This window comes from Dreissena polymorpha, chromosome 9 (genome assembly GCF_020536995.1).
Source record: "Dreissena polymorpha isolate Duluth1 chromosome 9, UMN_Dpol_1.0, whole genome shotgun sequence".
Classification (NCBI taxonomy): domain Eukaryota; kingdom Metazoa; phylum Mollusca; class Bivalvia; order Myida; family Dreissenidae; genus Dreissena; species Dreissena polymorpha.
Window position 1 is genome coordinate 99,640,075 of NC_068363.1, and position 27,990 is coordinate 99,668,064.

At 34.8% G+C, this 27,990-nt stretch overlaps 1 protein-coding gene across 1 annotated transcript; it reads left to right on the forward strand.

Moving 5' to 3' along the window:
- Positions 1–2,314: 2,314 nt before the first annotated feature.
- LOC127844870 (cytoplasmic dynein 1 light intermediate chain 2-like) lies at positions 2,315–27,908 on the forward strand. Its single transcript, XM_052375407.1, has 7 exons — positions 2,315–2,333; positions 3,263–3,398; positions 4,101–4,212; positions 10,660–10,776; positions 12,901–13,008; positions 18,125–18,236; positions 18,929–27,908. The coding sequence occupies exons 2-7, from the start codon at positions 3,361–3,363 to the stop codon at positions 19,036–19,038; spliced, it is 597 nt and encodes a 198-aa protein (XP_052231367.1). The 5' UTR covers positions 2,315–2,333; positions 3,263–3,360; the 3' UTR covers positions 19,039–27,908.
- The last annotated feature ends 82 nt before the right edge of the window (positions 27,909–27,990 follow it).

Here is a 27,990-nt window from a genome sequence, read left to right on the forward strand (position 1 = left end):
CCAGTGATGCAAGAGCTGAGGGCCACCAATTGTTTATTCCCAGTTTTATTTTGTCTCTATTGACAACAATTTGACCAACCTTATGCATGTTTACATGATATTGCTAGTTTGGAATAGTAGAGATATAGAGATACATGTTATTGTATGAGTGGTATATGAAGTTATGGAATTTATTCACACAAGTTATATGCAAAACGATAAAACTGATGCTTTGCGCTTGAGTAGTTCATCATTTACAAATAAATGTAAAAAATATATTTGTCTTATTACAGACCACAGATATGATGTTTATTGATATCATAGGTACATCATGTTTAGTAATTGAAGATAAATGCACAGCTAGCCTAAATGTCCCGATACATTTTTGTGCCTCCGGTAGGGTGGCATTAGCAGTTGTACTGTCAGTCCGTTGGCTGTCTGTCGTCTGTCTGTCTGTCATGTCAGGTGTCTGTCCGAAACTTTAATATGGGCCATAACTATTGCCAATATTGATTTTGAAGATAGCAACTTGATATTTTGCAGGGCATGTGTATATCATGGAGCTGAACATTTTGAGTGGTGAAAGGTGAAGGTCATCCTTCAAGGTCAAAGTAAAAAAGTACAAATCAAGGAAGTAATAAGCTTTAAAAGGGAGATATTTTCTAAAACCTGCCAAATGATATATTGAAATTTTATTCAAGCGGCGCAATAGTGGGCATTGTGTTTCTGACAAACACAATTCTTGTCTAATGATGCCATAGCTAGTGAGGTAACTTCAAGGTGTTACAGCGTAGTATTAAATTATTTAACGGCATTATTACACTCAGGCGAAGTAATCAATAATGTAAAATCCATTATTTGAAACTGGAATAAACAATGTAGTGCAACTGTTTCATTGCCCAATCAATGATGTCATAAAGATGTCAGGTGATAAGGTCCGATCTCCAGTATCTCCAATCTGCTCTACAATGACCAGTCATTTTGAATGTAACTTAAGTTATTATAACTGCACCCTATTGTCAATTTAAAGGTTTCACAATGTAGCTGTAGCAGAGCATTGACACTGGTTTATATACTAGTATTAATCTTGTACAACAAGTTGGTGTATCACTAAATACAATTTGGTCTTCTGCTTAAGGATATAACATGCACAATATATTACCATTTTTATATCCCTACACAGAAGACCTCAAACACTTAATTATTTGATGAGACACAAAATGAAACAGCATCTTACTTATACTTCTTTATCAGGGTAGCTTGCTTGAAACTTAATTATCATAGATACACTAAGTGCTAAATGCCTAGTGGGAAAACAAAGTTTAACCTTCATGGATGGAGACATTGGGACAACAGTGGAAAAACACCTTGGATCATGGTGCAAGAGAGGATACCGGCAATGAGTTTGCAAGATATTTTACTGTCTAAATGAAGTCCTCTATTTGTAATTCTGGTGCTAATCAACTGATAAGTCATGCAGATGGATAAAACACAAGGAAAACATGAATACATGCATGATAACTTCACAAAAGCGTGGAAGTGCCCCAAAGCCAAGCAGCTCTCAGTGGTCGGGTGGGGATATAAATCTATCTGTATGCAAGTACAACCATCACACAAGGAACCGATACAAAAGGCTGAAATCTTCTGGGCCCTTAAGGTAGCCTTCAAGTGGGTATCCATAAAGAACATGTGATGGCACTCCTGCTCTGTTTCAAGCTATGTTTCCTGGACCTGTGTCTAAAAAATAGTATTATGTATTCCTACTTTTGAGGGAAAAGTTCCTACTTTTCCTACTATTTTCCTCTACTTTTCTTGCAAAAGTAGTTCCTATTTTTCATACTTTTTGAAAAAAGGTCACTTGACAGCCTGAAAATGGTGTTTTTTTTCTGGATCCTGCGATAACTTTAAAAGTCTAAATATTTTTTTCATGAAACTTCAACACATGGATAGAATGCAATATGGACATTATGCCACGTCATTCATTTTGTCTGTACATCAAAAATTCTGGTTACTATGGCAACAAATAAAAAAAATATTCTGACAATGTTGGGAGCCGAGTAGGGGACTTTAATTGCTGGCAATAGTCTTGTTATTCTACTGTGAAGTCAACAAATATTTTTATTTAATAAGGTGCGTTACCAGCATTAAGTTCATGTACTTTTCTCAAATCTGCAATTGATGTGGGCTTTATTTGTACTGATTGTATATATTTGCCATCACTATCATATGTTATGCTTATAATTTAGTTTCTTTTTTTCAGGCAGATTCTATCTCGACATTAGAAAAAGAACATGATATAAAGAAGAGCATTTTGACTTTATACAAATGCCATATAAGAAATTTCTGTTTGAATTGTATCCTTTGCTAAAAGTAATTTATTGAAAAACAATCCCTCATTATACCCACTATTTTGTGTGATTTTATGCTGTTTTGCACATTATAGCCATTTTCACTTTGCCTCTGAATGGGGAAAGGTTAATGTGCAACCCTGTAATCCGATTGTCCTGAGAGTTATAACCCCTTGGGCAACATCACTTTTGTGGGGATTAGGTGATTTAAAATTATTCTCACGTAATTCAAGTTGGTCATTTGTCAAGACGCTGCCAGTAGTATGACTGTTGCAATAAGAAATGGTTAAATGCTTTGAGTGGGTACAACCTTGCACTGAAAGGCGATGACACGGGGGTTAAGGCGACAACTGTCATCTATATTGTTGTCTATATACAGAAAACACAAGAGATTAACCAACAAACACACGCAAGGATTATGCGCACATGCTCTGTGAAAAAGGGGTTTAATGCATGTGCTCTTGTAAGTGTCTTCCCAGATTAGCCGTTGCTGTCTGCCTAATCAGGGAACCACTTCTCCGCATATAAATCTTGATTTTTGCACAGAAGAGACTTTCATACAAATGAAGATATAAGCCTGAATGAAGTGTCGTACCTGCTGATTAGCCTGTGCGGACTGCACAGAGCTAATCATGGGAAGACACTTTAACACACCTGCATTTAACCCCTTTTTCACAGAGCCACGCTCATATATTTTAGCCTCTTTTGAAAAAAGTGACTTAATGGTGTTGTGGGGAAAGAGTTGTCCCTGATTTATCCTGAAAAGTATGTAGTCGACACTTCCAAAAAATGTCTTAGCAGAAATTCAGTGTAGGCATAGAGTGTTGTCCCCAATCAGCCTGTTCAGACTGCAGGGATGACACTTTACACACTTGCTTTTTACCAGAGTGTTGCTAATTTATAAATACAAATGATTTCCTTAACAACGGGGTCAGATGGTGCTGCTCTGTTCTACACATCGGTGAAGGAGGAGAAGAATTGTGACCTACTTCACCAGTATTTATTACATCGGATATATGGGTTCCCCTTCACAATGTCTGCCTATGTCGTGGAAAAGGATAGTGTGTTCATGTAAGTGAACGTTAGAATGGCAGGCATACTTCAGTGTAAAATATTCAAGGGTTAAGTGGGATACTGGGTATTTACCTATCATCGTGGTATCTAATACTTAAACAATTGTTAAGTGCTTAACACTTAATGTGCATTTGACAACAAGAATTATTTTTGTGTTAGTTTGGTTAAGATACAATTTCAATTGAGACAGCCTGCTTGTAACACCTTGCATCAGAAATCTCGAGTCTTTCTGGAGCAATCCAGTGTGTGTGGGGGGGTGGATTCATCATTTTGGGAAAGAGGATCTTTTGATTGGGAAAAATGTGTTTGGAGCACAGTATTTGCTATCATTCAACTCCGAAAGCTTTATAGGGGGATTAAATTGAATGTTTCAAATTGAATGTTTCAATCTATTAAGAATAAAAAATTGTGAAACAAATAAATGGAAATTTTTGGAGGAATTTTAGGAACAAAACTTATTTATGAGATCAAATTGTAGTGCTCAAATATGACCCCAAATGACACTGCAATAAGTTCAGATCCAAAGCTTCTATTAAAAAAACAAACACATAATGATATCTGGTAAACATGTGTAACATGTCAATTATATCTCGTCCATCTAGTAGCTTATGGTTGCATAAGAAGCGAAAAACAAAATTAATATGGAAATCACATACATTGTCTGAACTATTCATCTATCGTTTACTGCCTTTTTTGCAGCCCAATGGGTTGGGACAATGAAAAAAAGATTGCAATTTTACATGAAAACCTATTGAACATAAAACCAACAGACAACTATGAAGACGTTGTTTCCAGGCCCTCAGTTCGTAAGGTAGGTAACTCTGTCACGTTGCTTTCCCTTTGTATGACTCCTTTTGTGTTGTGTCCTATATCGATCCTATATTTTGTACTATATAACCAAGACATACTTCGTTTCATTTGTTAAAGGGAAATAATTATCAAGCTAGGTAATAAAAGGTTTTTTAAACAAAAGGTCATAACCATAATAAAAAAGTGTGCATGAATTGGTACAAGTATTTTGTTTATTATTATTTACCACCATTTTGGGTTCCCTCCTCCAAATAAAGAGCATATATCATTCGTAGTCTGTCTGTGGCAACCTTCCTGTCTAAGCCGTAAATTAGCCGTATATTGACATGTTTAAAAATAATTCTGTCAATCATTAAAGACTATGTTTCACGTGTAAAATCTTCGTTGTCCTATCTCAAAGGTCAAGGTCACACATGTGGTCAAAATTCAAGTTTGTCTAGAAAACGGGTTGTTTTTGACTTTCCTGGAGTTTAAAGTTTAATGTTGGAGCATACGTGTCCTATGGACAAATGTCTTAATTTAAAACATTTTAAATATATTTTATTTTAAAATATATGCTCTCTAACAAACACATTCTTTCAACAATATGCATATTTGTAATTATACAATTAGAATGACTGATTGTGACATAAGGATAATAGACATGTACCTAGTACCATGCATGTATGCAACTTAAATGTTGGCTACCTCAATCTGACTTAAGAAATCACTAAAATGTTTCCTACCAGAATCTTACTTGTTAAATTACTAAAAGGTTTGCTACCAGACTCTGACTTCTGAAATTACTAAAAGGTTTGCTACCAGAATCTGACTTATTGTCCTCTACTGGTGAAACCGGAAGGGACTTATGGTTTGCACTCTGTACGTCAGTCAGTCTGTCTGTCTGTCAGTCTGTCTGTCTGTCAGTCTGTCTGTCTGTCTGTCAGTCTGTCAGTCTGTCTGTCACACTTTTCTGGATCCTGCGATAACTTTTAACAGTTCTTCATATTTTTTCATGAAACTTGAAACATGGATAGATGGCAATATGGAGATTATGCACGTCATTTCGTTTTGTTCCTACGTCAAGAATTCTAGTTGCTATGGCAACAAATTAAAAAAAAAAGTAAATGGTGGAGTTTCACAGGTAGGGGACAATATTGCTTGGCAATCTCTTGTTAAATTACTTAAATATTTGCTACCAGAATCTGACTTATTTAATAACTAAAATGTTTGCTACCAGAATCTGACTTCTTCAGTTACTAAAATGTTTGCTACCACAACCTGACTTATGCAATTACTTAAATGTTTTCTACCCAAATCTGACTTATTAAATTACTAAAATGTTTGCTACTGGAATCTGACTTCTTCACTTACTAAATTGTAAGCAACCGCAATCTCATATATGCAACAACTCAAATGTTAAAGGGACCTTTTCACAAATTTTTGCATGTATGAAAGTTTGTCATTTAATGCTTTAAATTGGGGATGGCAAAATTTTTCGAATTGTCAATTGAATGGTCAGTATTCGAATAACATAATTGATATTCGCAATTTTTTTCAAACGTAATTTCCTTAGTATGTAATGACCTGCGAGCCGCTTACTAATTGGCTACCGAAATCACTTGGGATTAACATGTCTGATGTGACGTTCTCCGTGACAAACCAGGTATGTGTATAAGTACGTTAATACACATACCTGGTCAAACTGATAACGCGGCCTGTATCAGCGTTGATTGCGCAATGCAATATACACACTCTAAGAAAGTCCCGAACTGTTGTTTGTCAATGGGGTGCCAATTGATGGCTTCATTTGACTGGCAAATAAAAATTAAGTTTCTGTGATCACAGTATGAACAGCCATTAAAATGAGTGAATTACTCAATTTGGGCATAATTTATATTTCAGCTGATCTGTCGATCAGATCTCCGACTTTCATTCATAAAATACTGGATTATTACGCTGGTAGATGATGTATCGGCATGTTTTGTTTAGTTACAGCACGTGCTTTCAGTGTATAAGCTCCACCCATAATTATTCCAGAATAACCCATTGACGATTTTCTTCTCTGTTTATATGAAATTTGGCACGTGCTGGTTAGAATGCTACATTGAGGTGCGCTTTACGTAACCTACGACGGGCTTCTTGGTTTCTAACCGGCATCGGGCGGCTAGGCAACAACATATGACATTATTCTCGTTTGGAAAAATACGACTTTGTGTTAGTATTGTGCTTGTTGATTTTGCAAAGAAAGTTCATCAATGGTTCAGCGCGAAAATGACAAAAGTGTGTCGTTTTGGCATTAAAGTACGTTATAAAGCACAATAAAATTATATGACATGATGTTTTTCCTTAATATATTTGTTCTTGAATATTTGGTGTACTTTGCATGCCTTATGATATGTTTCTTTATAAAAATGTACACGCAATCGTTACTTTAACATTTCAAATAAAAATAAAATGATATAACATGATATTTTCTCTTCTATTTGTGCCGGATTACAGTATCGGTCATAGTATTAGCCGACAGCGATACAATTATTTGATAGCAACTTTAACAAACAGCATCGTAGTCAGCATACAGATATAACTTACAAAGCAATGGAAGTTAACACAGTACAAGTTTCACTCTTTTCTGATATATTTCGCTTCAATAGGCTTTATCAAAGTTTGTTTTTACAATTAAGCTACATTTTCTTTCTATTTCTCAACACAACAATTGTATATTCAATTGTATTTCTCTGTCAATTTATATAAAATATCCCAACTGGATACGAAACTGAGTAAAAGAAGTTATATCTAGCCAGCCGTTTTATGCGAATATTCGAATATTCGATTGAATGGATTTGCAAATACTTGAATACCGATATAGGAATTCGATGCCATTCCTACTTTAAATTGATAAATGTTAACATCGGAACTAAATAGCTCCAGTTAAGAATAAGAATACTATTGAAGAAAGAAAGAAAATAAATTAACCCTCAACTGGGCTCAAACCACTAACCCTTAGAGTAAAAATCAAGCACTGAAACCACTCTGCCATCTGTACTCACACAGTGAGTGTTGTATTTTATACTTTATATTAATAATAAGGCAGTCCTCATAATGTCACAAAATTTAATCTTAACAATTAAACTCTCCAAATTGTTCAATTGTTTTGCATTTGTAACACTTTTTAATTTTCAGGTTATTAAATTGTCAAAGGATGTATATGTATATAATGGATATTTTAGAGTATAATGTTCAGTATTACTGTTTCCTTGCAAAAATCATTACTACAAAGAACATTTGCAAATCTGAAACATGTTTTTGTTTTTCAATTTTTTCAATTTACCAAAACTTGAAAAGGTCCCTTAAACATCCACAATCTGATATATTCAATTACTAAAATGTCAAACAATAGTTAGCTGTCATCCTATTCAAATGTTTTAGTTTGTTTTTGTTATATTCTTCATTTGTGTTAATCATTCATCAGACCAGAACTCCTATTCGTTTAATCCATGCGGTAAGTTTTGTAGTGCTTTTATTTTTCTAGGTTTTGCTTTAACATTATTAATTAGAGACTATAATATCAGCTTTTGTGCTTATAATTTTATCAACACACAGCCAAGTTATGAGCTTCATATGTATCTCTTCGACAGATATTGGCTTCCATATATGAACTGCAAGTTTTAAAATATTGATACAGACAACGTGAACATAACTGTTTTGATTTTGTGCTTTGTGTCTGAAAAGTGAAGTTAAAAAACTATTTGATTAAGGTGTTTACACATGTTGTGTTGTATTTGATGTTATTTAATAGAATTGTTTACATTTAATTAATGTAATATGACTTTCTGTTGTTTTCTGTTTAAAATGATTGCCATCTTAACCCATTTTCTGTGTTTGTTTTCTTGTTTTACTCATTTTAGAACATATTATCTCATGCTTTAAAGTGATAATATGGACATTTTTCACTGTTGAATTGAGATGAAAAGAATAAAAACAGGTCAAAAGAGTTAGTTACAATGTGGTTACTGACCAATTATCTGCAACTCATCTTGCTACTAGTTGTTTATTAAAATAATATATTTTATATAGATTATACGGTATTTTACATGACTCAACCAGTCCTCTAATCCGAAATGATCCGTAAAACAAAATTGTGTCTTTGTGTCGTATAAACGAATCTGCACTAAAACTAAATTTAAGTTCACATCGTACATGCATGATCATATTCAAATGCATTATTTTTCTCTTTCCTGGATATTGTTTTAGTATATGTTGATGCTGCTTTAACAAATATAAGTGTATATGAAGTGAAAACACCAAAAATAAACAACAGTTGCGATAGACACCTATTAACTGTTAAATGACCATAATATCACTTTAAATAAACAAGACATTATTGATACTTCATTTGAATTTATTTCATAAATGAAAAATCGAAAACAACACAGCCTTTTTACACCTGTCTGAATTATGCAATTCTTGTTCCGGGTATATGTTTTGTTGTGTATGAAGAGGATATCATTCTCTGTGAAAAGGGGGTTTCATGCATGTGCGTAAAGTGTCGTACCAGATAAGCCTGTGCAGTCAGCTAATCAGGGACAACACTTCCCGCTTTTATCGTATTTTTTGTTAACAGAAAGTCTTCTTAGCAAAAACCCAGTTTAGGCGGAAAGTGTCGTCCCTGATTAGCCTGTGCAGACTGCACAGGCTAATCAGGAATGACACATTATGCACATGCATTAAACCCCTTTTTTACAGAGCACAGCTCGTATATTGGATAAATACATGATTAGTTATTGGTTGTCTGCATTTATAAAAGAAATAGTTTGAAATACTATTGTGCTGTTATTCTACATGTATATTTGGCACATACATTGTGTAATGTGGGTATTGGTTGTCTTAATTTATTTGAAACTGGTTTGGCTGTATGTAGTGCTATGATTTTGTAACACTATGTGAATAATCTTAACAAATTGTGACATATTATTAAAGAAGATATATGTGGATAGCTTTATCTTGGTCTTCAAGATGTCAGATACAAACACACATCTGTAACCAGTACATTTTTTTTGTTAGAAATTCTCAGTTTGCATACACAACAAAATACTAAACATTTTAATAACATTTTTTAAGTGTTTTTGTGTATCTTATATGAGGTTGTTACAGTGTTTATTAGGCTAGTACAAATTTATATTGTATTATATCTCAAGTTTATTTGTTTAGCACTATTTTATTAATGTTTTTAAAAGCTTTTAGAAAGGTACCTTGCTTGTAGAGTTTTAATCCTCATTAGCTAAGATAAATATATTATTGGCACAGTTATAAATATTTTGGAAGAATAATTAAAGCTATTTTTTGCACTACAAGTTTCCTGGTATTTAACTTAAAATATTTATAGAATTTGTTTACAATATATATATATATGGTGTCACTTGTTTTATTTAAACATACATTTTGAATAATATAAATATCATGCACACTATTATGCTTATTCTATATGCAATACCAACACTTGTATATCCTGAAAGATATCAACAGAAACACATTGTTCTGTGACATAGTTTGAGCTTTAAAGCCCATATAATAACTGTTATTTCTTTACTCTTGATAATTTTCCATGCCACTCTAGTCATTTAGTTTTTGTGGACAATAATGTTGTCAATACAGATTCAGGCCATTTATCAGCATAGAAAGCTCAGTTGGTAGTGTACTACAGAAGGAGAATCGGGCTTTCGAGTTTTGGTCTGGCTATATAGATTGTATGGGTATTAGTCAGTATAAGTCATGAAATTATTTCTATGGTAATTCTCCCTATACCTTCAAGTAGGGCAGTTTTAAATTACTGGCATTGTTAGCTCAGGGTTATGGTTAGGTAAGAAAGCTTACCCAGGAAAAGTATGAGTAAGTTAACTGACTGCCATCTTTTACAATGCTGATTGGACTAAAATACTGGTGAAAATATTACAACGTTGGAAATAAATAAAAAGCAATCCATGGGAATCCATGTTAGAGCTGAAAGCTGGCAATAGGACAGAACATTCTGTTTACCATTGCATAAATCTACTGTTTAGTCACTTTTAATGACAGTTATTTTTCACTGTTAATTCTTATCACTGCCCCTAAAGTCATCTAGGTTTTATTCATGAGGATTTTTTTGTAGACAATAATGTGGTCAATTGAGCGATCAGACCATTTTTATAAATCAGCTTTATATTTGCCTTGATATGTATTCAATTAAGTGTCGTCCCATATTAGCCTCTGCAGTCTGTGGAGGTTAATCAGGGACGACACTTTTTGCCTAGACTGGATTTTGGTTTGGGAGACTTACTTCAAACAAAAAATTCCATAAAAACTAAGTGTTGTCCCTGATTAGCCTGTGACGACTGCATGGGCTTATCTGGGATGACACTTTACGCACATGCATTAATACCAGTTTTCGTAGAGCAAGGCTCATACACTTATCAGCTGTTGTGCATTGCAGCCGGTGCAGCGAGATGCAGAGATAACAGTGGAGGACGTGCAAGTGTTCCTAATGAAGCAACAGTCCCATCTGAACAAGGCACCTTCACCAGGGGCCGCAGGCTCGCAGGCCGAAGGGGTGGGACTGGTTTTATTTTCACCTGATTTTCTCCCATTTTACCCTTTCCTGCTCATAAATGCAAGTTAATAGGTTTCTAGTTCTGTAGAAAATCAAATTAATTTTTATCACTTTTTCCTTACTAGATTTAATTTTAAAGGCTTCATTTCTAACCCTTAGATACTGATGAGCAACAAACAACATAAAACCTGAACAGCCTGGAAGTTACCTGCAGTTTGTTCTGGTTTTAGGTTTGTTGAATATTGCCATTTTCACTTTGCTTCTAAGCAGGAAAGTGTTTATGTCAAATATGTTTTTGCAAATAGGTTTTAACTTTGTTAGGTCTAATTATAAGTAAACAGTTATTGTATGTCCTTTTAGGAGTATACGATCACTCTCCTGTTGTTCAAATCTTGTTGGTTTTTTGTGAGCGCCCATAATTAGGCAAAAGTGATTTATTATGGCCCTTACCATTCCATACTTGTTTACTTCCATGATTATATGGCCCCTCACTTTCAAGAGTCCCTATGAAATATTGTAAAGCTTGTATGGCTTCACATTTTCAGGAGTCCCAATAAAATATATTTTGTAAAGTTGTATAGCCCCTCACTTAAGGAGTCCCAATAAAATCTTGCTGTAAAGCTTGTATGGCCCCTCACTTAAGGAGTCGCAATAAAACCTTGCTGTAAAGCTTGTATGGCCCCTCACGTAAGGAGTCCCAATTAAACCTTGCTGTAAAGCTTGTATGGCCCCTCACTTAAGGAGTCCCAATAAAACCTTGCTGTAAAGCTTGTATGGCCCCTCACTTAAGGAGTCCCAATAAAACCTTGTTATAAAACTTGTATGGCCCCTCACTTAAGGAGTCCCAATAAAACCTTGCTGTAAAGCTTGTATGGCCCCTCACTTAAGGAGTCCCAATACAACCTTGTTGTAAAGCTTGTGTGGCCCCTCACTTAAGGAGTACCAATAATACCTTGTTGTAAAGCTTGTGTGGCCCCTCACTTAAGGAGTACCAATAATACCTTGTTGTAAAGCTTGTGTGGCCTCTCACTTAAGGAGTCGCAATAAAACCTTGCTGTAAAGCTTGTATGGCCCCTCACTTAAGGAGTCCCAATAAAACCTTGCTGTAAAGCTTGTATGGCCCCTAACTTAAGGAGTCCCAATACAACCTTGTTGTAAAGCTTGTATGGCCCCTCACTTTCAGGAGTCCCAATAAAACCTTGCTGTAAAGCTTGTATGGCCCCTCACTTAAGGAGTCCCAATAAAACCTTGCTGTAAAGCTTGTATGGCCCCTCACTTAAGGAGTCCCAATAAAACCTTGTTGTAAAGCTTGTATGGCCCCTCACTTTCAGGAGTCCCAATAAAACCTTGCTGTAAAGCTTGTATGGCCCCTCACTTAAGGAGTCCCAATACAACCTTGTTGTAAAGCTTGTGTGGCCCCTCACTTAAGGAGTACCAATAATACCTTGTTGTAAAGCTTGTGTGGCCCCTCACTTAAGGAGTACCAATAATACCTTGTTGTAAAGCTTGTGTGGCCCCTCACTTAAGGAGTACCAATAATACCTTGTTGTAAAGCTTGTGTGGCCCCTCACTTAAGGAGTCGCAATAAAACCTTCCTGTAAAGCTTGTATGGCCCCTCACTTTCAGGAGTCCCAATAAAACCTTGCTGTACAGCTTGTGTGGCCCCTCACTTAAGGAGTCGCAATAAAACCTTGCTGTAAAGCTTGTATGGCCCCTCACTTTCAGGAGTCCCAATAAAACCTTGCTGTACAACTTGTGTGGCCCCTCACTTAAGGAGTCGCAATAAAACCTTGCTGTAAAGCTTGTGTGGCCCCTCACTTTCATGAGTCCCAATAAAACCTTGCTGTAAAGCTTGTGTGGCCCCTCACTTTCAGGAGTCCCAATAAAACCTTGTTGTAAAGCTTGTATGGCCCCTCACTTGCATGAGTCCCAATACAACCTTGCTGTAAAGCTTGTATGGCCCCTCACTGTCAGGAGTCCCAATACAACCTTGCTGTAAAGCTTGTATGGTCCCTCACTGTCAGAATGCCCAACAAAACTTTGTTGTGAAGCTTGTGTTGCCACTCAATTTCAGGAGTCCTAATAATATATTGTTTTAAAGCTTGTATCGCAACTCATTTTCAGGAGTCCCCGGCCCGACCCCCTGCTGCTGTTGTGGGTAAGACCGCAACCGCGCCGCTGGGCAAGGCAGCATCCTCCCCTACCCCGACCACTGTATCACCCAACAAGAAGGTATGTAGCGCCGGATGAGGCAGTGTTAAATTTGGTGCTCACGATAGTATAATGCATGTTCCAGGCCTTTTTTTTTTCTTCAGTAGCGGGAAGGGCCTAGCCTTCCATTATGGTGGATTATTCATTGATAGAACTGAGAAAAGTGCAAGGAAGATTATGGGGTAAATTGAAATTTCTTTGAAAATAGCACCATTTTAAAGAAATTATCTTGTGGAAATAGTTTGGCATTTGGACAAGGTGAAAGATTGAAATCAAGCCCTGTGTATGCTATTGTCACTTTAAATTAACAGTAAGCTATGAGTTTTTATGTACAACAAGTGTTTTTTGGTGGAGTCAAAGTTAGGGGTTGAATTCAGCCCCATTCCCAATATGAAAAGCATATATTTGTCCCAAACTGCTGCCCAAAATTCCCTATTTAAGGTTTCTATGGGTTTTTATACATTTCACATTTAGGTTATTTTTCTATCCAGCGCTATAAGTTGGACTTATTCAATATTGAAACACCTTCATTTTTACAATGTAATTTTCAAGAATAACCTTTTTCCCAATTTTCGTCAAAATGATGTGATTTTTTTCCTAATCCAAAGGGCCCGGCCCCATTTGCCAAAGTGCTAACAAATGTCTTGCAGCTGTACTTTGTTAAAATCTAAAATGACAAAGTCACAGCGAGCTAACAGCAAGCTAATAGCGAGCTAACAAATTATTTTGAGATATTGCAATATACAGGCATTATATAAAATGCTACAATTGAATGGTGCATGATAGATAGATAGAAGAACATTTGTGAGAGTGCGCTATATTGCATTGAAGCTGAAAAGTTTACATTTTTCTTATGTTTTTCTTCATGTATTTTAGTAGCCACCTGGTTGTGGAATATGTTTGTAAAATGTGGGCATGCTGTCAATTCCCTGAGACCAAGCATGACATAGTTGATCCATGTGCAATTTGCTTTTGTTCATTAATATATGAGCCGTGCATATGCGTAAAGTGTTTTGCTAAGAACTAGTTTTTTGCTAAGAAGAGTCTCTGAACGAAGAATATCTTAAAAGCTGAATGTGTCATCCCTGATTATCATGTGCAGACTGCACTGGCTAATCTGGGACGACACTTTACACACATGCATTAAACTCCCTTTTCACAGAGCATGGCCCATATATATATGACAATAGTGAACATTGTTTGTGTTTTACAGGGTGGAACATTTTTGCATTTTGTTTTTAACAGATTGATAAAAAAAAAAATCTGAATGAATTTATTTTATTATTTTGTCATAGCTTATTTGTTGCAATAAAATTGTGTTGCTTGCGTGATAAAATATGGTAGCTGATTTATTTCCTGTATTTAGGCATTTTGACTTAATTTCTTTGTGTTTTTTGTTTTGTTTTTAGAAATTGGTAAGTGTAAAAATACATAATCAACTAAGTATGTATGTGTTTGGGTTTTATTATTGAGTTTGTAGCATTTTGTAGATGCATCCTAGTTAACTTTCATTATATCGTTTGAACTATAACCTTCATATGAATTGTCATCAAATAATCAGGAATCATTTGTGTATGAGCCAGTCATGGGAAAATAGGGCTGAATGCTTGCGCATAAAATATTTCCCAGATTAGCCTGTGCAGAACCCACTAGCTAATCTGGGACAAAACTTTCTGCCCAGTTTCTTTGCTCTTTTAGAACAGACTTAAATTATATGAAAAAATCATAAAAGCGGTGAGTTCTAGATGAGCCTCTGCTGACTGCACAGGCTAATATGGGGCTTTATGCACTTTCATTTAGCACGGTTTCTTAGTGCCTGGCTCATACAATTTATGTTCATAACTCCCATGTTCATGTTTCTAAATGAAACCATAAAATGAACATTTTACAATCTTAAACAAAAAGTTATATTAAGGTCGAATTTAAAAAAGAATCTTTATTGTCCTGGTGTTCGCATCAATCTGTTGATGATATAAGATTTCAAATCATTTCACTCTAAATGTTATTCTTTATATAGAATAGAATAGAAATCTATATAGGAGTCACTTTGTCGGTCAGTCTGTCTGTCGGTCAGTCTGTCGGTCTGTCCCAAAAGCTTGTCCGGGCCATAACTATGTTGTTCATTGTGAGATTTAGAAAATCATTTGGCACATCTGTTCACCATCAATGAACGGTGTGTCGCGCAAAAGAATTATGTCGATATCTCAAAGGTCAAGGTCACACTTTGAGTTCAAAGGTCAAAAATAGCCATAAATGAGCTTGTCCGGGCCATAACTTTGTCATTTATTATGAGATTTTAAAATCATTTGGCACATTTGTTCACCATAATTGAACGGTGTTTAGCGCGAAAGAATTACCTCGATATCTCCAAGGTCAACGTCACACTTTGAGTTCAAATGTCAAAAATGGCCATACATGAGCTTGTCACGGCAATAACTATGTAGTTTATTGTGAGATTTTAAAATCATTTGGCACATTTGTTCATCATCATTGGACAGTGTGTCGCGCGAAAGAATTACGTCGATATATCCAAGGTCAAGGTCACACTTTGAATTCAAAGGTCAAAAATGGCCATAAATGAGCTTGTCTGGGCCATAACTATGTTGTTCATTGTGAGATTTTAAAATCATTTGGCACATTTGTTCACCATCACTGGATAGTGTGTCATGAGAAAGAATTACGTCGATATCTCAATGGTTAAGGTCACACTTTGTGTTGAAAGGTAAAAAATGGCGATAAATGAGCTTGTCCGGGCCATAACTAAGTCGTTCATTGTGAGATTTTCAAATAATTTGGCACATTTGTTCATCATCATTGGATGGTGTGTCGCGTGAAAGAATTACGTTGATATTTCCAAGGTCAAGGTCACACTGAGTTCAAAGGTCAAAAATGGCCATAAATGAGCTTGTCCGGGCCATAACTATGTTGTTCATTGTGAGATTTTAATATCATTTGTTCATTATCATTGGATGGTGTGTCGCATGAAAGAATTATGTCGATATCTCCTAGCTCAAGGTCACACTTTGAGTTCAAAGGTAAAAAATTGCCATAAATGATAATGGCATAATAATTCTTAAAAATCACCATAAATTAGATTCTCTTGTTTTGTGAAGACAGCATGCATAATAGTCTGTGTCAATTCGGCAAGTGGGGGTTTACATCATGTCTGTGACAAAGCTCTAGTTCAACTTGTTGAAATCATGCGTTTTTGCGTCATTTATTTATAGTCAAGGCATGTTTATAATGAGATTTTCATGAAACATGTAAATTTATAATATATAGTCATGTCATCAAACTGTCAGTTGGTACATGAGTGCTTTTTTTTCGTCAAATTAACACAATACATATCCCCAAAAATATTCTGTTCTGTCAAGATTTCTTGAAACTCTTGTGTTGTACAAATTTGTACATTGTTTGGGATTGCGCTTTTGTTAGCCTTTATCAAATGTTTATTCAAAAATTAATGTTCATGGATTGTGGAGTTTTGATATATGCTTCATTTGAAAATGTTAGATAGTAAAGTAATGTCTCTTCTCTAGCCTCTTATTTGCCATAGAAAATTGCATAACTTTCTTTCATGTTTATTCTATTTTTATGCCCCTGAAGGAGGGCATCTACTGATCGCACTGTCCGTCCTTCTGTCTTTCCGTCACACGTTTGCGATAAGGTTTAAAAAAAATGCTCATCACTTCTATGTCGCTTCAGCTGTAACCTTCATGTTTGGTATGCATGTGTATATGGACAAGGTCTTTCCATACGCACACAAATTTTGACCCCTTTGACCTTGACCTTGAACTAAAGGTCCGCGTTTTGGTTTCCAAATCTGCGTTTAGGTTTCGAAAAAAGTGTTTTTCGGGGGCATATGTGTTCCGATGGAGACAGCTCTCATTTCTTCCAAATTACATACCTTCAACTAAGTGTTGTGCCATTGGGATGAGTTAAGAAAGTAACATATTTATTATAAGCCATGAAATAGAAGGTAAGGAATGTTGTATCCAAATTTGGACTGAAGTATTTTTCGCATGTATTATCATCTTGTAACATCCGCTTTTGATTGGCTAGATAGAATATAAGTATAAATAATTATCATCACATTATGCATTCATTTTCATAAGATACTTACCATAGTTTCATCATATTTTCTTGTTGTTTCAAATATACATTTGCTCTTGAGTTAGTCCTGCAGACTAACTCATGTAACAGTTGCTGTGTTTTTCTGCCTACATTATGTACTTATCTTGTAGATTTTATTAAAAAATAAATATGGGCCGTGCTCTGTGAAAAAGAGGTTTAATGCATGTGCGTCAAGTGTCATCCCAGATTAGCCTGTGCATGGCTAATCAGGAAAGACACTTTCCATCTTAACTGAATTTTTTCTAAGAAGAGACTTTCTGTAAACAAAAAATACCATAAAAGCGGAAAGTGTCGTCCTTGATTAGCCTGTTCAGACTGCACAAACTAGTCTTGGACGACACTTTACCTGCATGCATTAAACCCCCATTTCACAGAGCACAGCCCAAATTAATTTTATGTGTGAAATAACTAATTATATATATCAAGGTTTACATTCCATTATTGGGAAGCAAATTTTATATTACAAGTTTTTCAATAGTCAGTGTTCATGTCAAAATAACAGACCGATATCAACAAGTGATTTTTCTATTCCAATTTTTACTAGCCTTTCATCACTAGTCAACGTAAACACAAATAATAAAAATTTGACTGTAAATTCACTTGACAGCTGAATAGAGTCTCTTTATAAACAATGAGTAACTTGTGTCTCAATAAGCCTTAGGCTTTTAATGCAGTCGAGCTAAAATAAATGAGCCAGGCTCTGCGAAAATGGGGTTTAATCCATGTGCACAAAGTGTCGTCCCAGATTAGCCTGTGAAGTCTGCACAAACTAATCAGGGATGACACATACCACCTAGACTGGATTTTCGTTTAGAATGGTCTTCTTTTGAATGAAAAAAAATAAAATAAAAAATTGGAAAGTGTTGTCCCTGATTAGCCTGTGCAGACGCAGACTGCACAGGCTAATCTTGGACAATTCCTTATGCACATGCATTTAACCCCTTTTTCTTAGAGCGGGATTTAAGTAGGTTTAAACTTAACAAAGCAATTTGGTCTATTTTAGATGGAAACCAAAGCCAGTGCTGGGGGTGGTAACACGAGTGAGACCATGCTGGCAAACTTCTTCAACAGTCTCCTCAGCAAGAAGTCTGGAGGTGTAGGCACACCACGACCAGGTTCGCTTGATTTCAATAGTTGCCCTTAAATCCTTTCCCGGTCAGAAGCAAAGTGAAAATGGCTGTTGCAACCAGCTTAAAACTAAAATAGACTGTGATTTACTTGCAGTCTGTTCAGGTTTCATGCTGTTTGTTGCTCATAAGTATCTTAAGGTTGGAAATGAAGCCTGTAAAACTTGATTATAGTTATGAAGATTTTAAATTTAATTAGATTATCTAAGCAAATACAAATGCATCAAAGTGCGTTTCTTACGGGTAAAGGGCCATGAAACAATTATATGTAGACTATGGTTGTTTTTTTGGCCGGTAATCTATGGGTGAGTGTTCTAAAATAAAGGAATGATAACAATTAGATCATATGCCTGCATGATTAAAAACATGCTTTTTTGGCTGACAAACAACAATATTTCAATTGTTTTTTACTGTAACATGGTCTGATAAATATTTTTGCAATGAATGTTATATTTGAATATGTTTCAATACGGATAAGCTCTTGTTATGTGATGTTTATAATTAACAATAATGATTATGTTCTTTGCTCTATAGAAAATTCTGCAAGAATCATATCATTGTTTCAAAATATCCAATGTATGTCTTGTAAATATTCATCTGTAAGATGGGATATAACTGTTTTGTTGAAGGGCTCTTTGTAAAATCAAGTTAAGTTAAAATGTTGTCTTTTCCTTCTTCAGATACGGCAGCTGTTCATTCAGAGCTGGAAAAGATGACAAAATCCACGACAAAAACTGCCAAGAGGTCACAGTCGGACGTGAACCCAAATGGACCGAGTTCTGAGTCTTGATTGGCTAATTTTTGATCATGTGACATTTTCCTACTTCCTGATTGGTAAATTCTGTGATGATTACAAGTTGACATGAAAGCTAGATCATGATAGGTGAATCCGTGATCATGTGAATGTAACCTTCACTTTGATTGGCTGAAATTAGTATCTTGTGAAGGAGGTGTTCAAACTCAATAGTGAAATTATATATTATTAAGGAATACATGTTATAAACTATTTCTATTGTGATCATTTGAGCTTTATATGTGCTTATGATGCTGATTTGAGTAGAACATGTTTTCGCTTATGTAGAAAACTTAATAAACATAATGGCTGCACTGTGGTGGAAATTATTTGTGTTCATTAAACAAGATAGCATCTGCTTTATTACTTTTTTGTGCAACAACTTAGACATATTTCAATTTTTGTAAATAGTGTACTCTGTTATATATTTATATAAATTAGTGATGAATTGAGGCTCTCATTGGGTGGTGCATGAACTTGTTGTTTCACAGGTTATTCCCTTAAAATGCATTTGTAATTCTTAAAAGCAATTTTAGGTAGATGCATGCAAGACTATTACTTATTGAAATGGCTACTTAATTGACAGCAACATCTATGACCTATGTTTATATGAATATGAAAATTTTACCTTACTCTTTATCTTTCCATTGGAATGGTCATTAACATTTATTAAGACACAAAGATTTTTAACCAGGTTTTCCGAAGGAAAAAACTGGTTATTAGATTGGCGAATGCGGGCGGGCTGGCTGGCTGGCGGGCTGGCTTGCGGGCTGGCGGAATAAGCTTGTCCGGGCCATAACTATGTCGTTCATTGTCAGATTTTAAAATCATTTGGCACATTTGTTCACCATCATTGGACGGTGTGTCGCGCGAAATAATTACGTCGATATCTCCAAGGTCAAGGTCACACTTTGAGTTCAAAGGTCAAAAATGGCCATAAATGAGCTTGTCCGAGCCATAACTATGTCGTTCATCGTCAGATTTTAAAATCATTTGGCACATTTGTTCACCATCATTGGACGGTGTGTCGCGCGAAATAATTACGTCGATATCTCCAAGGTCAAGGTCACACTTTGAGTTCAAAGGTCAAAAATGGCCATAAATGAGCTTGTCCTGGCCATAACTATGTCATTCATTGTGAGATTTTAAAATCATTTGGCACATTTGTTCACCATCATGGGACGGTGTGTCCCACGAAAGAATCACGTCAATATCTCCAATGTCAAGGTCGCCACGACTAAAAATAGATTTAAAAAAAAAAAAAAAACTTACAAAGGGGGTTAATTTTTTTGGTCATTTCAAAAGTTCAGTTTGAGTTTTCTCCCTTTATCAGATTTTTTTTTCACAATGAAATCCTGGTTTTGTGACAATTTTGTCCCTTGTTGTATATTTTTTATGGACATTCAGTATTATATTTTTTAAATCAAGTTGATTGGTGTACTTCTTTAGATACAAAATTACCATTATGATAAATGTATTTTATGTGCTTAAAAGTGTACTTAGTGTCCATCTAAAAGATTGTCATTTATTTGCATGTAGAAGAAATTATTAATATAATTTTACACAAAACTATATGGTTTATATATGCACCTTATTGATATACTGATTTATTAGTTTTGATATTTTGGTTTGAAAGATAGGCAGTCTTGCAAACTGAAACAACAAGTGTAGAATACTTTTTTGTTACTTGGTTGTATAGTTTGGCAGCCTTATTTTATCTTCTATTGTGGCAATAGGTATAAGTCATGTCAGATGCAATCTGACACGTATGGTCCATTAGTTTTATTTTCGCTTGTGAAGTCATATGGATATGTTTGTACTCATAATTGCATTGCCTCGATATTTAGTGTTAAAGGGGCTTATTAGCAGCATTTCTAAAACATATCTCAGTCACATATTGAAACTGTATCAATTCACAATTTTTGGACATAAAAATCTAGTGAATAACGTGGTAATAATGGTAAATTGATGAAATTATTAAAATAAATATATGCATAGCCAAAAAGTATTTTTTCAAAACTTACCTTTGGTTGGATTCAAACTGACATCTGGAAAAGTCACTCATTTCAATGAGAATTTAACTACACTGAAGTACCATTATCAATTGTGTGCATACGTATAACAATTAAACTGCTGAGCAATATGGTCATAGCCGTCAATGTGCCCCTTTAACATGCTGTGCTGGTTTTTCCAGGGTCTAGAAATCAGCGTCTTTTTCGATTGTTTAAGTCTGGGGATATATTTAAGAGAAGCGTAGAATCATGTAGATTCACTTATACTTACATATACCTGATTTACTTGTACATGTACTGAAATGTGATACATATCCTTCACATTACACTCTTTTTAAGTGTCTTTCGCTTAATATATTGGCAATTGCAATACATACAAGCATGACAAGGTATTTTGCTTACAGGTAGAAAAGATATGAAGTCTGTCTCAATGATATAAACTGTTCTTGTTCTTCAACATAGCATTATTAGTATCTTTATGTTTTTCGTATGGAACAAGTGTCAATTTACGTTTTCATTGTGTTTGAAAAGTATCAGTTAAGTGACATGCCATGGTTTCCATGGCTCTAAACTTTTTTTTAACAATATGGATTGTGTTTTCATCATACTTGATATTGTTTTCTTAAGAAGAGGTTTAAGAACTGAGAATTAATATATTATAATATTGAGCTATTGTTTGTAAGAGGGCAATATGAGTGTTACTTTAGATTACTTATTGCAAGAACCTGAAGAAGTAAAATATATACCCATTCTACTTAATGCAGACTGAATTCTGAACAAGAATTTTTAATGAAAATGGGCTTAGGCACTTTGTGAGACTTCTTAACAAATTCATAAACAATCACATACCAAATTTTGACTGACCTTTGCCACCGCTTGAATGAAAACTTGTCCCTACATAAGTTGTCACTTCTTCAGGGGAATTTAACATTTAAGGAATTTTATTCAGTTCCAAATGGAGCTTTGTAAATACTGCATACTAGATATATAGGGGGACTTGATAGCAATCTACAATATAGAGATGGGCATTGGAAGATTTCGTACACAAGATTTTTGAAGAAATATGACTTCACAAATCATGGGGCAACCTTTAATGGCCTCTCTTGTATTCGCTTAGCCGAGCCATTTAAATGACATGAGTCAAGAAATAATATGATATATATAACTCATTACTTATATTTGCTTACGTTATGTCTATTTGATGTTTATTTATTGCTTCATATATACAAAACATTTGTTGTTGGCATTTATGTTTATTTTCCTGCACTTTAGCCTCCAGGTGATACATATGGTAATTGAACAATCCAAAAAGTGCAGATATTCACTGGACACTGCATGACATACTTTTTATTTGGATGTGCCCAATTATTTTCTGTCCAATAAATTTGTTCAAATAGAGAAGTACGGTAATACATGAAGCACATTCAAAAATGTTATTTTTTAAAGGCTATTAATAAGATATCTTTTTTTTTCGAGCAGAATATATTATCATGTGCTTGCCTTTGTTGACTTTATTTTGACCATCGACCTCTTTCAGTTTGTTTTGTTTTCTAAATTCTGTAATTATAAGTGCTCTTTTGTTTGTGTTTTGTGTATGCTGTGTGTTTGTTTCTTTTGTTAAGTAGAATATAATATTTATACATTATTTAATCCCATTCTCATTACCTTGTGCTACGTTTTTTCTTATATTTTTTTGACATTTTTTTGTTTTATTTTGATTTAAAAAAGATTACTTTGCTTTTTAGCTCACCTGATTACTCAGGTGAGCTTTTGTGACCGGTCTTTGTCCGTCGTATGTCCGTCCGTCCGTTAACATTTGCTCGTAAACACTCTAGAGGCCACATTTCTTGTCTCATCTTCATGAAACTTGGTCAGAAGCTTTGTCCCAATGAAATCTCGGACAAGTTCGAAACGGGGTTGTGCCGGGTCAAAAACTAGGTCACTAGGTCAAAAAAAAGAAAAACCTTGTAAACACTGTAGAAGTCACATTTTATGCCCAATCTTCATGTAACTTTGTCAAAATGTTTGTCTTAATGATATCTTGGTTGAGTTCAAAAGTGGTTCCGATCCATTGAAAAACATGGCCGCCAGTGGGCGGGGCAGTTTTCCTTATTTGGCCATAGAGAAACCTTGTAAACACTCTAGAAGTCACAATTTTTGCCCAATCATCATGAAAGTTGGTCTTAACATTGGTTCAATTGATGTCTCGGACGAGTTCGAAAATGGTCGAGATCGGTAAAAAAACATGGCCGCCAGTGGGCAGGGCATTTTTCTCAATATGTATATAGTGGCAGTTTTCCCTATTTGGCTATAGAGAAACCTTGTAAACACTCTAGACGCACATTTTTTGCCCAATCATCATGAAAGTTGGTCAAAACTATGGTTTTATTGATATCTCGGACGAGTTTGAAAATGGTCAGGATTGGTGAAAAAAAATGGCCGCCAGTTAGCAGGGCATTTTTCTCTATATGTATATAGTGAAAACATGTGAACACAGTAGAAGTCACATTTTTGGCCCAATTTTCATGAAATTTGCTCAGAACATTTGTTTCCTTGATACGAGAGTTGAGTTCAAAAATGGTTCCGGTCAGTTGAATAACATGGCTGCTGGGAGGGGGGCAGTTTTCTAATTATCCCCCCCCCCCCCCTTTTGAAGAAGAGGGGGTATATTGTTTTGCTCATATTGGTCTGTCCGTCCACCAGATGGTTTCGGGATGATAACTCAAGAGCACTTATGCCAAGGATCATGAAACTTCATAGGTACATTGACAATGACTCGCAGATGACTCCTATTGATTTTCAGGTCACTAGGTCAAAGGTCAAGGTCACGATGACCCGAAATAGTAAAATGGTTTCCTGATGATAACTCAAGAACACTTATGCCTAGGATCATGAAACTTCATAGATACATTGATCATGACTCGCAGATAACCCCTATTGATTTTCAGGTCACAAGGTCAAGGTCATGGTGACTCAAAGCTTTAAAATGGTTTCCGGATAATAACTCAAGAACGCTTATGCCTAGGATCATGAAACTTCATAGATACATTGATCATGACTCTCAGATAACCTTTATTCATTTTCAGGTCACTAGGTCAAAGGTCAAGGTCATGATGACGCGAAATAGTAAAATGGTTTCCGGATGATAACTCAAGAATGCTCAGGCCTACGATCATGAAACTTCATAGGTACATTGATTATAACTCGTAGATGACCCCTATTGATTTTCAGGTCACTAGGTCAAAGGTCAAGGTGACCCGAAATAGTAAAATGGTTTCCAGATCATAACTCAAGAAAGCTTACGCCTAGGATCATGAAACTTCATATGTACATTGATCATGACTCGAAGATGACCCCTATTGATTTTCAGGTCACTAGGTCAAAGGTCAAGGTCATGGTGACCTGAAATAGTAAAATGGTTTCTGGATGATAAATCAAGAACCCTTATGCCTAGCTAGGATAATGAAACTTCATAGGTACAATGATCATGACTTGCAAATGACCCCTATTGATTTTCAGGTCACTAGGTCAAAGGTCAAGGTCACGGTGACCTGAAATAGTAAAATGGTTTCTGGATAATAACTCAAGAACGCTTATGCCTAGGTTCATGAAACTTCATAGGTATATTGATCATGACTCGCAGATGACCCCTATTGATTATCAGGTCACTAGGTCAAAAGTCAAGGTCACAGTGCCAAAAAACGTATTCACACAATGGCTGTCAAGGTCACGGTGACTCAACTTAGAAAAATGGTTTCGGGATGATAACTCAAGAATGCTTATGCCTAGGATCATGAAACTTCATAGATACATTGATCATGACTCGCAGATGAAATAATTATGAAACTTGACCAGGATGTTTGTCTGGACAATATCTAGGTCAAGTTTTACATTTGGTAAAGATTTAATGAACCGACTCCTCTCAGGTGAGCGAACTAGGGCCATCTTGGCCCTCTTTTTAAAGAAAATGTCTAGCTATTTGTTTACAAAAAACCTGAATGACAGGGTACTTTTGGCATACAGTAATCCATACATACAGCAAGGACTGGATTGTAATTGATGCCTTTTTCAAACCCAAATTTGTATTGTGAATAACATTTGTCTGTGATTCACCCTAGATGTATTCAGCCATATAACTTGTTTGTGCATTTGTGTGGAAATCATTTCTGCAGCCATTCTGCCCAGCCTTCAGAATAAAGATGGGCAATTTGTCAGTTATTTGTAAGTATGTGCTTTGGTGTAGTGTATATGGTGTCAGCCTAGCGACCCGTAGGTCACAAATTTGATCCTCACTTTAGGAGCATTCTTAGGACACCAAGTACTGGTTCTAGGTCCAGGAAACGGACTCGAGATTGTTTCAAATATTAAATTAGTAAGTACTTCTCATTCAATTGAGCTAAAATAAATAAGCTTAAACTTTAAGTTTGTGCTCAATAAAGCTTTGGTATGGCTAATATGCTGATGAAAATGACTACAAAAATCCAACAAAATATGCAATGTATTTCTTTTCTTTTAAAAACCTTTGTCAAAATACTTTGCAGCCAGATTAATTGCTCCTCCATTGCATTTATGGTGTTTTAAAATGTAAAAAAGGGAATCGGGATAGAGAGAAAAATACATAATATAGTTTGTGTGCCTGTTAATTATTTAAAAAATAATGTTTGTATAGGTATACAATCAAGTCCATGTTTTGAGTTCTACATTCCAGAACGAGGAACTTTATACTGTATATACTTGGAACAAATTTTGGAATGAATGATTACATTACAATACAGTTGCTAAATGCTTTACTTCAGCAGTATTTCTTTTCAAGTGACCTTATGACGTATGGTTAGATGCACTAAACAGTTTAATTTAACTTGTTTGTAAGACTCAATCTCCTTATATCCTATTCCCATATTGAATGCTATTTTTCTTAAATATTTAGATGCATCAATGTATATAACTGAAGATTACGATAAATGGTGCATTTGCAAATGAGGATTTCCATATAGGCATTTCAGCTTTTTTTTAGTTCAAGAGACTTGTTGATAGTTGATTTATATTACTTAAAATGATTGGTTCACAGATTTGCAGGTTTTTTTGTGTGAAAATATCATCAAATGATTATACAAACTAACGGTAGCATTTGGAATGATGTTAATTAACTAAAATAACTAGAAATAAGATAAAGACCTCAAAAAGAAAAAAATAGCTAAAATTCTGAGACTTAAATTTAAACGCTGTGTGGATAAAACTTGTTTTTGCTAAATTATCCATGAAAACATTTCAAACATTTGACCTTTCTGATATTGATTGATGAGAATCAATAAGCAAATCTTTATTTGGAACTTTTTTTAAGCCAGGAATGGTTAAAATGTATTGCGTAAATTAATGTAATGCATATATTTATTCATTTGTGAATCTATGACAATTTTTTCAGACATGTCATTTTGTTGATCTGTGAACAAGTCCTTTTAAAAGTCTATTTAAACAACAAAATGTTCTACTTGTATGTGGACGAATGCATGATGTTAAGTAATTGTTTGATTCATTCATGTTTTTATCTTGTTTATGTAATGAAGTTGCAATATTTACATATTTGTGTCAGTCCTCTGCACACATCCAGTATTTTTCCTGTAATAAAATGCTCCGCAAACCTTTGTAATCTCATGTGTATTTGGCAAAGAAATGGTTGTATGTTTAGATATATACATGTAATTCTTTTTCCATGAATGCATCTGGGACGTAATTGAGGGAGACAAAAAATGTCAACTTAAGAAAAAATCTGGTTAATCTTCCCTTATCAGGTACAAGTACACTAGTTTTTATTTCCCATTTAATTATCTATTCATTATTTTTGGACCTCTTGCCTTTAATGCAGATTGTAACTTGCAACATATACATGTATATCTTGAGTTCTGTTCGAAACACAATTACAGTGATATGCATGTCTTTTTATCCAATCTATTAAAATTGCCATGTAATAAAATAAAAATAGAAACAGTTTAATGTATGATTGTTTTTGAGGTCATCATATTTCTTCATTCGCATAATATATATGACCTTCTTCATTCATTAAAATATACTAAAACTATATTTTATGGTTAGTGTACATAATAGAAGCAGGGCATTTCTTTTTACAATGGGTTAATAGTTTGCTAATAAAATATTTTCACATTATCTAAACTTGTTCCTTTATATAAGTTAAATGAAGTTTATTTATTGATATTATGAATAGAATTTTGTGTACAAATTGGCTAGTGGTTCTTTTTCTTTCATTGTTTGAACTTGGTGTGGTTTTTACATTTCTTAAATAATTTTCATCAAGTTCGCAAAGAACATAAACTATTTGTACCTTTGTATTCTGTTATTAAAAGTATATAGCTTAATATGCAGCTATGGCAACTTGTGAACGTCAAATACATTTTAATAACAAGCTCTCTTCCAAAGAAGATAAATGTGGATGAGTCTTTGTTGTAGCTGACAAATTCAGTTTTTTGCCAGCATTATTAGTTTTTTTATGCAAAACTTACATATTCATAAATATGATATCTGCTTGTGTTTTTGTTTGCTTTTTTCGATTTTTAAAACTGTGTATATCAATTTGATTATTATTACAGCAATTTTCCATGTTTTTATGTAAACCTGCATCTTCCTATAGCTTGTTAATACGTTTTCCTATATCTGAATGGGTCTTGGTCATTATAAACGTTCATGCAAAAACAAATAAAAAACGAAAATAGCAAATGAGCGTTTTCGTCTTCTTATGTGTATTTGTACATGTATGACCTTGCATGATATATTGTCTAATAGCACTTATTTTCACCCTTGTATACGTTGTCAATATTTACAGCAAGTAAACATTTTATTGAGTATTTTATCCTGTTAAACATTACGTCCAAATAGCTATAAGTTGTGTGGGTGTTTGTTAACCCATTTAAGCCTAGTGGTCTCT

What these genes read in the sequence shown, in the direction of transcription:
- LOC127844870 (XM_052375407.1), top strand. Translation starts at nt 3,361, where the DNA reads ATGTCTGCCTATGTCGTGGAAAAGGATAGTGTGTTCAT. An exon ending in CTGTATCACCCAACAAGAAG is followed by an intron (nt 13,009 to 18,124) that starts GTATGTAGCGCC and finishes GGTCTATTTTAG; the next exon opens with ATGGAAACCAAAGCCAGTGC. An exon ending in TGTAGGCACACCACGACCAG is followed by an intron (nt 18,237 to 18,928) that starts GTTCGCTTGATT and finishes TTCCTTCTTCAG; the next exon opens with ATACGGCAGCTGTTCATTCA.